The following is a 14,490-nucleotide window of genomic DNA, read 5'->3' on the forward strand; positions in this document are numbered from 1 at the left end:
ACAACCTAGGGAGAATAATCCACTGGGAATTATGTAGAAAGCTAGAATTTGACCATTCTGAAAAGTGGTATGAATATGAACTTTATCAAGTGCTAGAAAGTAAGAAATATAAGATGTTATAGGATTTTAACATTCAGACTGACAAAATAACAGAATAACAGAAGCTAGAAGACCTGATTTAGTAGCAGTAGGCAAAGAGAATAGATATTGACTTTACAGTCTCAAATGACGAGAAAGTTAATATGAGAGGTCTAGAGAAAAACATAACAAAGTACCAAAATTTAGCTATTGAGTTAAAATGCATCCTTGTAGTTATAGGCGTATTAGAAACTATTCCTAAGGATTTGAATTGATGGATAGAGGAAACAGATCTAAAACCTAGTTTAGTGATACTCCAGAAAACAGTATTATTATAGGCAGCTAGGGTCCTTACAAAGGTTCTAGACATCTAAGGTTACTTGTAGCTTGATATTAGGAATTTTTTCAACAATCTAATCTATAGTGCATTTAACAAGACATACTGACAGATAAAGGGCATGGCTATCGGTACAAAATTCGCACCTTCATATGCCAACCTGGTGATGGGATTCCTTAAGAACAAACTATATGATGAAATAGGGAAAGCCTTCGAACGCGACTTCAGAGAAGACATCAAGAAAAAGTGGAAACACTACCATGATGACTGCTTCATCTTTTGGAACAGATCAGGAGATCTACGAACATTCCACAACATCCTCAACATACTGCACCCATCCATCAACTTCACGATAGATACCAGCCACAACGAACTTCCCTTCCTAGACATCAACATACACAACTCCATCATCACAACAGACATCAACTGCCACCCATCCCACATAAAAAGAATCATCCCATATAGTATGGCAAGACGTATATGTAGCATAGTAACTGACTCACAAACACGCCAAATAAGACTAGATGAACTTAAAAACTCCCTACTAGAACAAAAATACCCACACAAAATAATAAAAAATGGAATCTCAAGAGCAATGAAACTAGACATGACACAACTCAGAACTCCAAAAACGAAAAACAAAGAAAACATCATCCCTTTCATAAACACACATAACCCTGGAGTTACCAACATGTTTCAAATCATACATTCAAACTTACCAATAGTCCTACAAAGCCCCAAAATGGGAAACATATTAAACAAATATTGCATAAAAAACAGTAAATGACAAGACAAAAACCTGAAGAAACAACTAACAAGAGCGAAATTCTCATCAGAAACTAAAACCAAATTCTTTGTAAAAGAGTGCGGAGATGGTAGATGTGGGATCTGCAGTAACACCACATATAAATATATAGAGTGAGACAAACAAATTAAATTTAAGAGTGGTCACATATTCAAAATAAATGCAGACATGAACTGCAAGACGCAGAACGTAATATACAGCATAACCTTCCCCACATGCAAGGAGAATTATATAGGCGAAACTGGAAATTCTTTATGCCAATAAGCTAGAATTCACCGACAACATGTCCAACAGGAGGAACTGTGAAAGATTCCACTGAGTAAACACCTAGATACATGTGGAGAAGGAAAATTTAAGATCTTTCCCTTCTACAAATATCCAAAGAACGACACCTCCTTCAGGAGAAATATAGAAAAATACTTCATAACAAAGTTCTCCCCCAAATTGAATGGCTGAAAATATTTCTATAAAAATTTGTACTAGATGAAGGACCAATTTTGTAAAGTAAATTGCATTAAACACACACACACACAGTACTACACATATGTACATATACATAAATAAAAACAATCTTTCATCCAGATTCTCCAACCCATGTCAGCATGGGAATCAAACATTGGATTGAAAGAACTGAACAGTGGTATAAATGTCAACACAATTATTTCTTCTTCCTCTCTTTCTTCTTTTTTCCCTTCTCAAGAGACACCCCTTCCAGATACATAGGTACCCCCACACACACGCACATACACACACACACACACACTCACAAAACAATAATAAAAAGAAGTCCAGACAATTTTTTGAGAAGTGACATTTTGCCCCCCTTGAAGTGGCCAGCTGAGTTTGCCATTTCTAAAAGCCAAGAATCATTTACTATTGAAAGACTGACCAGTTGCAAAAATGTAAACACATATAACACATTCCTATTTCTCTCCTCCTCCTCCTTCCTTTCATTCCCCATTCCCATTTGACACTCTTTCAGATAGACACAACACACACACACACACTCTCTCTCTCTCTCTCTCTCTCTCTCTCTCTCACAAGACAATGATAAAAACGAAATCCAGACAATTTTTTGAGCAGTGACATTTTGCCCCACTTAGAGTGACCAGCTGGGTTTGCCATTTCTAAAAGCCAAGAATCACTTACTATTGAAAGACTGACCAGCTGCAAAGATATCAACAATATTTTTTCTTCTTTCTCTCCTTCTTCTTCCTTTCCTTCTCTTTTTCTTTAACACTTCTTTCAGATACAAACACACACACACACGTGTGCTCTCTCTCACTTTCTCCCCATTCCTCTTGTACTATCTTATATCTCTCCCCACCCCTACACACTCAATAATACTATAAAAAGAGACAAAATTCCTGCAAAAGTTCAATTTGAAAACTCTACTAGAGTGGATGAAAGTGCTAATATATATGATTCATAAAAACATGCAACATACTAATAAATATCTGTAAATATAAAACTATCCAGATTTCTGAGTACCTCATTTCTTCTAATATATAATACTTGTACATCATCTCCAAACCTTCTAATATGTTTATATATATATATTATATATATCACACACACAATACATATATATTATATATATATATATATAAAATTATTAAGGGTAGAAATTGATATTTATCAATATTAGACCAGTGGTCTAGCATATTAAAAAGAATCCGAAGATTAAAATATTTATATATACCAATTAAGGACTGAACACGAAAAGTGGACAGTCAACATGCTAATATAGACGTCAAATCGCATTCACCACAAAAGATTATGTTCTCAGATCAAACTCAACACAAAACCATAGCAATAAACAAGTGAAAAATATACGAAATAAAATAATTACCCATGTACTAAATTAGTTTCAGCTGTTATTTTCCGCAAGGAAAACTGCAGCCATCATCAGCATGGTCCGTTATAAATGTAATTTGCTGGACTAGATGCAAACACGATACCGAAATATCGCGTGCTGGAGTTCAGCCTATTACTGAACTCCATGCACTCGATATTTCGGTATCGTGTTTGCATCTAGTCCAGCAAATTACATTTATAACGGACCATGCTGATGATGGCTGCAGTTTTCCTTGCGGAAAATAACAGCTGAAACTAATTTAGTACATGGGTAATTATTTTATTTCGTATATTTTCACTTGTTTATTGCTATGGTTTTGTGTTGAGTTTGATCTGAGAACATAATCTTTTGTGGTGAATGGCGATTTGACGTCTAATATCTAGCATGTTGACTGTCCACTTTTCGTGTTCAGTCCTTAATTGGTATATATATATATATATATATATTATATATATATATATATATATATACAAAATTATATATCTATATTTATAAAAGAGGCTTTGGGTCATATTGTGTGCACATTTTGCTATGCAGAGGTTGGCAGCCAGACCAGTGGTTGGATCGAGCTGAAAATTGACATAGAAGACGTGATGAGGCAGAGAATTGAGTAGGTTAACTTGCCATCTGGAAAGATGCGGTTGCTATGGTGAGAAGAGTGATTTTTTTATCGATTCAAGGGGGCATCTAATCTAATCTATAAAATGAAGAAGGCGAACATTGATACAAATTGGCTTTTTGTGTAAAAAAGGGTCTAAATGGGGCTGGAAGGGGATTAAAATTTACAAGAGGGGGTAACTTGAGGTGAGAAATTGATTGGGAGACGTTTTGGGGTGCTACAGTGGTTGCGCTGCAGTGAAAAAAGATTTTATTGATTTTTGGGGACACTTGGGGGTCTAGATTGGACACCTTTTGCTTGATTTCAATCAAATTTCAACACGGTAAAGTAGAAGTGGATTTGTAATTTAAGCGCAGAAAATGGGTTTGAAATTTTGAAAATTAAGGCAAAACTTTTGAAGTTGAAAAAATTTCTCGTTTTTACATATTTTTGCCTTTTCTTTTTTATAGTTTTCATTTTTTCTTAAAGAAATTTACAGTTGCATGTAGCCCATGTTTAGAGCTTTCATTTGCTTGGTCAATCGTCGAAAAATTCCCAAAATAAGTACTAAATTTAACAAAGAAATCTTTTTATTCCTTATTTTTAATTGCTCAAATAGTGGCACATACAAAAGGCAAGTGTGCTTTCCGTTGTCACTGCCTGATATTTATGATTGATCTTCTAAAATATTTTCTTTCTCAACATACTCAAGATCTTTTGCTTTTTATAAATAGGAGAGAGATAGATAAACATAGAGAGTAAGAGAATGCGAGGGAGAGCCCGAGAGAAAGGAAGAATAAAAGAGTGGCAAAGTGAGAGAGAAACAAAGAGGGAGAATGTAGTATTCATTCTAATAGCCCTTTTGTCTTAATGATGTCAATCACACAGTAATTTCCCTTTGTTTAATGGTCATTTTCCTAGCATTTTTTTTTGATGGCCTGATAACTAAAGAGATGCCAGCATGGGTTTCCACCCCGACATCCAAAACTTAGAGTTTTATCATGACTGCTGAATAATTGCCACATACATATTATATTTACAGATAAAGTCCTCTATTTACATAATATCGAGTCTCTTTCATTCTTTTGTTGTCTCGCCATTTCTATCAATATATTGTGTGTATATATATATATATATATATATATATATATATATATATATATATATATATATAATATATATATATATAATGATAAATCTCAGAGCGAGTTATAAACGTAGCGGCAACACATTGTGACGTATATTTGCCATTTGATATTGGCTAACCCCTAAGGGTGGATGCTACTGTAGTTTGTAGCACCAGGAAGACACCTCCTCCAGCTGGCTATAGACACACTTTCTGTGCCCTATCAGTATTTGTGAAGGGAAATACTGATAGGGCACAGAAAGTGTGTCTATAGCCAGCTGGAGGAGGTGTCTTCCTGGGGTTACAAACTACAGTATCATCCACCCTTAGGGGTTAGCCATATTCAAATGGCAAATATACGTCACTATATATATATATATATATTTACAATATATGTATATATACATATAAAATATACACACATATATATACAGTATTTTTTTTTTGCTTTAGTTTCAGTTGATAGTTGTGGCCATGCTGGTGCACCACCGTTTTGCTACACTGTCATTACTGAGCGCCTCCTCCAATATGTGGCACTTGGTGAAGAATGGAGTTTGATGCAGCTACCCTCATTTGCACCTCTTGCCATGAGGTAGGTTCATCTGGAACTTTCAACAGGAAGATGTCCAGCTTTCATTTACAAATGCCTACATCTACTTTGTGCAAGTTCTTTAGGTTCTCTGGAAGAATATTAAAAAGCTGTGGGCCCCTGAAACCCAGGCTGTTGCAGTAGCTGGTCCTGATGGCATTTGCTGGGATTTTTGGCACTATGCAGTGTTGTCCTGTTCTGGCATTAGAGTAGCTTTCAATGCCAAAATTTGGCACAATTCCTTCCAGGATCTTTCAGATGTATATTACTGCATACCTCTCCTGTCTTTTCTCCAGGGAGTAGAGTCTTAGCTGTTTCAACCTTTCTGAGTACATATATATATACACAATATATATATATATATATATATATATATATGAGTGTAGGCTCAAAACGTAAAAGACTTACTCATTTCCTGAGCGTTAAACTATACATCTGTTTGTTGTTTATACACCCGCCTTCATCTTTTGTTCTGTTTTTTTTTGTAAATTCTAACTATATACAGTGTATGTATATATATATATATTATATATATATATATATATATATATAAATACAATATATATATATACATATATATATTATATATATAAAATTATATATATGCATACATATATTATATATATAAAATTATATATATGCCTATATATATACATATATATATACATATACATATATATATTATATATATATATATTATATATACAATATATATATACAATATATATATATATACAATATATATATATATATATATATATATATTGTGTGTGTGTATATATATATATACATACAATATATATATAGATGAGATCAGATCCCACAAAAAGAAAATATTAAGATATAATTAGTTACAATGCATATAAATACATACCTTCCTCAGTGAGCATATGTAATAATCTAAGAAAAATAGCAAGTTTAACTTATATACTCTCCCATCTGTGCCCACCCCTAATCTCTATGGGACTTATTTAATGAAAAAATAAATTAATAACCATAGAAAAAAATTGAAATAAAAAATATAGAGTGCAGTGAAAATATAGTGAAATAGAAATTCTTAAGTGGATAAAAGTGATAGCAAAGAAGTCAAAAATGAAATAAAATAATAGCTTTAATAATTAATCAAATGATGCTGTGTGAATTAATTTAAATTTCTGAATTACTAAGTTATCTATTATGTAATGTCATTACAAATAATGTTGGTATTCACAACTGTTTGATCAACTATTTTTAAGGTCGATTTTTGTTGTTTTAGCTATGTTTTTTAAGATTTGTGTTAACATCTAATTGTGACTTTCTTATGTTTATTTAATGGCAAGTAAATAAGTGATGTGTTTTGCAATTGTTGTTATGGTCTATGTTTATATTTGCTTATACACACACACACACACACATATATATATATATATATACAATATATATATATATATATATATATATATATATATATATATATATGTATATATGTGTTATACTTGGAGATAGTCATTTTATATTACCATCACTAATGTTATTCACTCAGATTTATCCATGCATGTATTTGTGCATGTACACATACATGTTTGTGTGTGTGTTTTTTACCCCACAAGTGCTTGACAACCAGTGTTGATGTGCTTACATCCCCTAACTTAGTGGTCCATCATAAGAAACTGATAGAATATGTACCAAGCTTAAAAAAAATAAAAAAGTACTAGAATCAATTCATTTGACTAAAATTCTTCAAAGTGGTGCCCCAGCATGGCCACAGTTTAATTACTCAAACAAGTAAAAGACATATATATATATATATATATATATGTATGTATACTAGACTACTTGTGACCTGTTGGGTCACCGGGAAGCTCTGAGTTTTTCAGCAATGGTATTTTGCTTCGAGGCTTTTTTTCTTTTCCAGGTTATTTCGCATGCTTTCAACAAATGTGACATCGAAGTCACACAAAAACAGCCCCTTTTCCCACAAAAAGAAAGATTTGGTTGCTATTTCTTGCATGCCCTGCTTCCACATAACAGGTATTTTGGGTCCTTTATCACAAAAAGCTGTTACATGGTAGCAGGGCGTGTTAGAAATAGCAGCCAAATACATTGAATGCACTCAGAAAAAACCTATGGAAAAAAATCTATTTCACACTGAGGTTACAAACAGGTCTTTTACGAATTATTTACTGTATTCTTAAAGTCCTTTTCACTTTAGAATAGTTTTTAAATATGCCAACAAAAGTTTTAGTAATGGTATTCACTTGAAAATGATTTTAAAAAAAACATTAAAATATTGTCTGTTTAAAGAAAGCTAAAATATAAATATTTTCTGTACAAACATCTTACATTTTTGAAATCACATTCACTTAAAAATATATCTAAATGATTAAAATATTGTGCTTAACAAAAGTGAAAATAGAAACATTTACTGTAAAAAAATATTTCTTTTCTTTGTCAACTCAGTGTCTAATAGAAAGATAAGAGTTTCTTCCCTTTCAGGATAAAGATTATTTTCAGAACATTTCCCCATTATGCACCATTTTGGATATTTATACCCCAAAAACCTTGAATATCTCAAAAGCCACTTTACCAATTTATGCGAAACTTGTTTAATTCCGTTTGTATTAACATTTCAGGGTAAACTTAATTCATAGTATTTTGCCATTATGCGCCAGTTTGGCTGAGTAAAATTGCAAACAAGCAAGATTCAACCTGACTTTTAATAGTATATATATATATATATATATACATACATTTTTAACATGTATATATATATATACATTTTTAACTACACACAAAATATGACTACGGACTGTTTTAGTTTCCAATTTTTTCTTCTTTCTAAATCTTTGACTTTGAATTTTTAATATTTTGATAAGTTTGACATACAAATTGAAACCAGTAATATTTTACAAAAGTCACTTAATGTAACAATAAAAAAATTACTTATCCTGTCTAGTTAAAAGAAAAAGAAGTCAAAAGATCTTTAAACATACTTCTGTACTATTTCCATTTATACTTTCATTTGTATAAATTCCTAACCCCTTTTCAACTATATGTATGTATATCGTTACTCAGTTTTATTTAAAGATTTCTTGCCTTCATATCAACAGAGAAAGAGTCAGCTTCTAACCTAGAGCCAAGGTTCCTTCATTGGAATTTCAACAACATCAACATGGTATTGCTGCATGTATGTGTGCAGATTTGTGAGGAATTTTTATGTATGTATTCTCATGCATATACTTGCAAGTCTAGACATGCTCACACATACTTAAATGACAAACTTCTGGAAAATTTTACAAAGTTTTACAGTTCTAGCAATGACTTTAAATCTGTAGTCTTTGCATCAGCTTTCTCCTTTCTGGTTTTGGAAAGCCTAATTTCTCAAGATTGATATTTAGGCAGTGGATTACATATCCCAGAGCCCCAATAATTACAGGTATAAACCTGAACTTGTAATCTGGTATGTGTGTGCATGTGCTCGCGCATGTGCATGCATGCATATTCACATATATGTGTGCATATTAGCATGTGTGTATGAGTTGGTGCTGCCTTGTCCTAACATCATGTGACTATTAAAAATGAGTGTCGCCCTCATACAAGTGACATTCCTCGTTGCCAAACTTCTAGCTATGAGGTGTAATGTTAATTTTCTTGGAAACAAGTGAGGATTGGTGACAGGAAGGGTTTCCCGACAGAAAATCTACCTCAACTAATTGCATCCAACCCATGCCAGCATGGATAAGTGGACAATAAAATGATGATGATATAAAATTTCTGTCTTTTCAGCTAAACTAATCAAACAAACCACAACATCTCAACAGTTCTATATGAAATTATAAATCAGAACAAGCAAAAGCAGAAACCATATGCTTCAGAACAAAGCACTAAAATCTGCTAAAATATTTTCAATTTAGGGAAGACAAGACAGTCAATTAGCAAACTAAATTAATTACTAAACAATATATTTAAAATGATAAATAAATGCACCCTTTTTAAAGCCTAGCCAGGCTCATGGGCCCCTTTTCCAGGTTTCTATGGTATATGTGTTCCCTAGCTGGACAGGACACCAGTCCATCACAGCATTACTCATTTTTGCCAGCTGAGTGGACTGGAGCAATGTGAAATGAAGTGTTTTGCTCAAGAACACAACACATCGCCCGGTCCAGGAATCGAAACCACAATCTTATGAACATGATGCTGACACCGTAACCACTAAGCCATGCGCCTCCACTAATAATAATAATAATAATAATAATAATAATAATAATAATAATGCCCTGATGCAGTACCAGATATTGCCCGGTCCAGGAATCGAAGCCACAATCTTACGATCATGATGCTGACACCCTAACCACTAAGCCATGTGCCTCCACAAACAACATATTTAGATAAGAAAAAATATTTCTGCAAAGGTAAAATTCAACTTTTGTTCAACCTGAGTCTCTCTCTCTCTCTCTCTCTCTCTCTCTGTCTCATTTCTTTTTGCTTTTTAGATTTTACACTAGCTGCTAAGTACCAAATTCTTCAGTCTATTATTTCACTCAAAAGTATTTTTGCTTGTTTTTAATCTGTATGTAATATTTTTCAAAAACTGTGATTTTGGATTCAGTTCCACAGCACAAAACCTTGGGCAAGTATCTTCTACTATAACCTGAGGCTGACCAAAGCCTTGTGACTGGATTTGGTGTATGGAAACTGAAAGCTCACCACATATATAGATGTGTGTGTGTGTGTGCACATGTGCATGCGTGTGCACACATGTGAATGTATGTGCACATGTGTGTATGTGTGACTGTGTGCATATATGGGTGTGAGTGTATCTTTATGCTTGTGTTTGTCTCCTATAGCTTGAGAATCAGCATTGGTTTCTTTACTTAGTGGTTCATCAAAAGAGAACAATAAAATAAATATCAGAGTATAAAACCAAGTACTGGGTTCTAAGACCCTTCATTACAATGCTCCAGCATGGCTGCAGTCAAATGACTGAAACAAGTAAATCATAAGAAATATAAGATAATACCAAAGAAATTAATAATAATAATAATAATAATAATAATAATAATAATAATAACAATAATAACAACAACAATGATAATAATGATAATAATAATAATACTAATAATAGAGATGCTTTGAAAAGAAGATGCATTATGAAAGTCTACATGCGAAAGAGTAAATCAGTGGAGAAAAATTAATTAATTAAAAAATTAATTAATAAAAAAAGATGTAAAAATTTTAATTAGAATGAAGTAATTCTAAAACAAATACAAAGAATTGTTGAAGAAACCTTTATAAGTGTGTAAGAGAATGATGGAAAGAGAATGATAAAGAGAAATAGATAAAGAAATATCGTACAGTGAAGAAATAGTGGTTGGCAATAAAAGGGGCATCCAGTTGCGAAGACCCCAGCCAAAACCTCATGCAATACGGTGCAGGATTGAGATGTGTATAAGGATTCTGTATTGCATACCCATCCAACCCATGCCAGCATGGAAAAACAGATTTTAAAACTGGTGACGATTGGTGATGGTCATGAGGATGAAGAGGATGATAAGGAGGAAGAGGAAGATGATAAATAATAATGATTAGAATTATTATTATTAATATAAAGATTTATCATTATTACATTTATTATTGTTATTGTGCATAGAACAAAAATGCAACAAATATACAAACAATAATGTGATGCAACACAGTATACCGAACAAACCGTTTGATATGTTGTCATTATTATTTAATATGTAAGAAATATAAATTTTTTGCTATATGATGATTTGAATAGAACATGTATGTTGTTATAGGAACAACTACCAATAAAGTGTGTGTGAATGTGTGTGTATTCGTGTCTGTATGTGTCTATGGATGAGTGGGTGTTATGATCCTGTTTAGTTATAGTGCTACTCATAATAACAAAACATACAAATCTGCAAATATACATACATACATGCAGATATACATACATACATACATGCATGCATACAGATATACATACATACGTACGTACGTACGTACGTACGTACATACATACATACATACATACATACATACATACAAATATACATACATACATACAGATATACATACATACATACATCCATACATATATACATGCAGATATACATACATACATACATACATGTGTACGTACGTATGTACATACATACATACATACATACATGCAGATATACATACATACATGCAGATATGCATACATACATGCAGATATACATACGTACCTACATACATACGTACTTACATACATACATACATACAGATATACATACATACATACATATACATACATACATACATACATACATACATATATACACGCAGATATACATACATACATACATACATACATACATACATACATACATACATACATACATGCAGATATATATATATGTACATACATACAACAATACCCGGTTGATGTTATTGAAATTCCATATATTTATACTTCACTGTAAATTATCATGTTTATAGTACAAGGCTTAAATATTGATTTCAAATTTTGGCACAAGGCCAACAGGTTTGGTGGGGGGGAGGCTAAGTCAGTTACAGTGACCCCAGTGCTTAACTGGTACTTCTTTTATCAACCCTCGAAAGGATCAAAGGCAAAGCTGACCTTGGTGGAGTTTGAAGCCGGAACGTAAAGACAGATGAAATGCCACTAAGCATTCTACCCGGTGTGCTAACGATTCTGCCAGTTTGCCACCTTAGTACAGAGCTTAATCATTAATTAATGAGTGAAAAAAGGTCATGAATTATGTAATTTATGTTCTCTGCATGCATGCTGCCCAGAGATGAATTCCTGTGCAGACATCTTGTTGCTTCCTTGGAGCTCTTTGAATGTATGTATATGTATATATACTCTCTCTTTACTCTTTTACTCGTTTCAGTCATTTGACGGTGGCCATGCTGGAGCACCGCCTTTAGTCGAGCAAATCGACCCCAGGAATTATTCTTTGTAAGCCTAGTACTTATTCTATCGGTCTATTTTGCTGAACTGCTAAGTTACGGGGATGTAAACACATCAGCATCGGTTGTCAAGCAATGTTGGAGGGACAAACACAGACACACACACACATATATATATATATACATATACATATATACGACGGGCTTCTTTCAGTTTCCGTCCACCAAATCCACTCATAAGGCTTTGGTCGGCCCAAGGCTATAGTAGAAGACACATGCTCAAGGTGCCATGCAGTGGGACAGAACCCAGAACCATGTGGCTGGCAAACAAGCTACTTACCACACAGCCATGTGTATGTGTAAGTATATGTGGTGTGTGTGTGTGTGTGAGTGTCTGTGTGTGTGTGTAAATTTGAGAGAGTGGGTATCTCTGTACACATATGCATATGTACATATGTCCCAGAGCTTGTGCATGTCTCTGTATGTCTCTCAGTTGGGTTTTCGCATATGTGTGTCTGTCTGTATCTGTGGGTGACTCAGAGTGCAATTATATGTATGTATACATATATTTTCACTTATGCATCTAATCAAATTTTGGACATACACTTTTCTTACATACATCTGTATTGACTTAACTCATTGATGATGGAGATGAACTTCCATAGCAAGTGATTTGATCTGAGATCGTGTGCTGAAACGAAAACAATTGCAGCGTGGAAGGTGTTTGTAAGCCATTAAAGAAACACACAAAAGCCATTCGATTCATTTCAACATGTTTAATTTGTCAAAATATGCTGCAGCACGGATTTTTGCCAGTGAACAGGTCGCGGTCTTAAAGCGACGAAAATATTTTGAAAAATTAAACTTAAATGTTGAAGTGAATCGAACGGCTTTTGTGTTTCTTAAATGGCTTACAAACACCTTCCACGCTGCAATTGTCATTGATGATGCCATTCCCTATATGGGTACAAATGTAATTCTACAAATGTAATGTAGTTCATAAAATAATCATTTGTTCCTTTGTCATCTCTTTTTCTTATTACCACTCTATACTCAGCCAACATTTCGTTCTGAAACATATGTATATTGAGCTCTACATTGAGTTATTGGTCTTGCCTAAGTTAGTTAGTTAATTTTTTGGCTCAAAAAGCAAAAAGCAAGGCCATGTAGGGGGGCATGGAGTTATGTACAGGGTGGTGTTCATGTAAAGAGTTCAGGCCACTTGTGGTCAAGGGAGACTTTGAACTGAGCAGTCGTCGGCATCTTCACTATCTCGTCCGGCAGCTTATTCCACGGATTCGCAACCCGGACGGAGAAAGCCCCTCTCCTTCGATTGAGATGAAATCATCGCAGATAGAGCTTTTTGGAGTGACCCCACAGCCGACATTCTGGAGCAGGAGTGAAGAACAGCTCTTTCGAGAGGTTACACTTTCCGCTTATGATGTTGTGAGCGAGAATGAGATCACCATGGCGTCGTCGTTTTTCTAGAGAATAAAGGTCAAGTGTCTTCAGCCTTTCTTCAAAAGACAAATGCTTGAGACCAAGAACCATGCGGGTAGCCAGCTTCTGGACTCTTTCGAGATGCTGTATGTCTTTGAGGAGATAAGGAGAAGAGGCTTGAATGAATACACACACATACACATATACACACACACTATTATCTACACACAATCAAAGATTACAAACACAAACATCATTCAGGAATAACAAAATCCTATGAAAATACTGGTTAGTTACCTATACAAAGAATATTGAATATCATATTTAATACTCAACTGCAAAGTAACTATATAAACCATAGTTTATAAATATTTATTCATTATAATAATAAAATGAGAAAATAGAAAAGTAATTAAATTAAAAGATTGACAAACATCCTTTACAGCTGTTTTAATCCAGACCTCCAGAAAATTAATTAATTAAATTAAAATTATTTGAAATTCGAATCTCTTCAGAGGTTGATAATGATGTACAAAAATAGGTATTCAATTTCTGCATGTTGAGTAAATGGCTGCAAGCCGTTAACTTAATTGTTTGCAGCCGTTCACTCAACATGCAGAAATTCAACATCTATTTCATACATCTTTATCTACCTCTGAAGAGATTCAACTTTCAAATAATTTTTAATTTAATTCATTTTCTGGGGGTCTGAATTGAAACAGCTGTAAGGGATGTTTGTCAATTTTTTAGTTAATT

At 33.5% G+C, this 14,490-nt stretch overlaps 1 protein-coding gene across 1 annotated transcript in view; it reads right to left on the bottom strand.

The window, feature by feature from the left end:
- The window catches only part of LOC115218894 (protein unc-79 homolog), a 143,443-nt gene that overhangs the window by 77,404 nt on the left and 51,549 nt on the right, over positions 1–14,490 (bottom strand). The window contains 1 exon segment of the mRNA XM_029788893.2: positions 10,726–10,827. Within this exon segment, the coding sequence (XP_029644753.1) occupies positions 10,726–10,827 (102 nt within the window).

Source organism: Octopus sinensis, linkage group LG14 (assembly GCF_006345805.1).
Source record: "Octopus sinensis linkage group LG14, ASM634580v1, whole genome shotgun sequence".
NCBI lineage: Eukaryota > Metazoa > Mollusca > Cephalopoda > Octopoda > Octopodidae > Octopus > Octopus sinensis.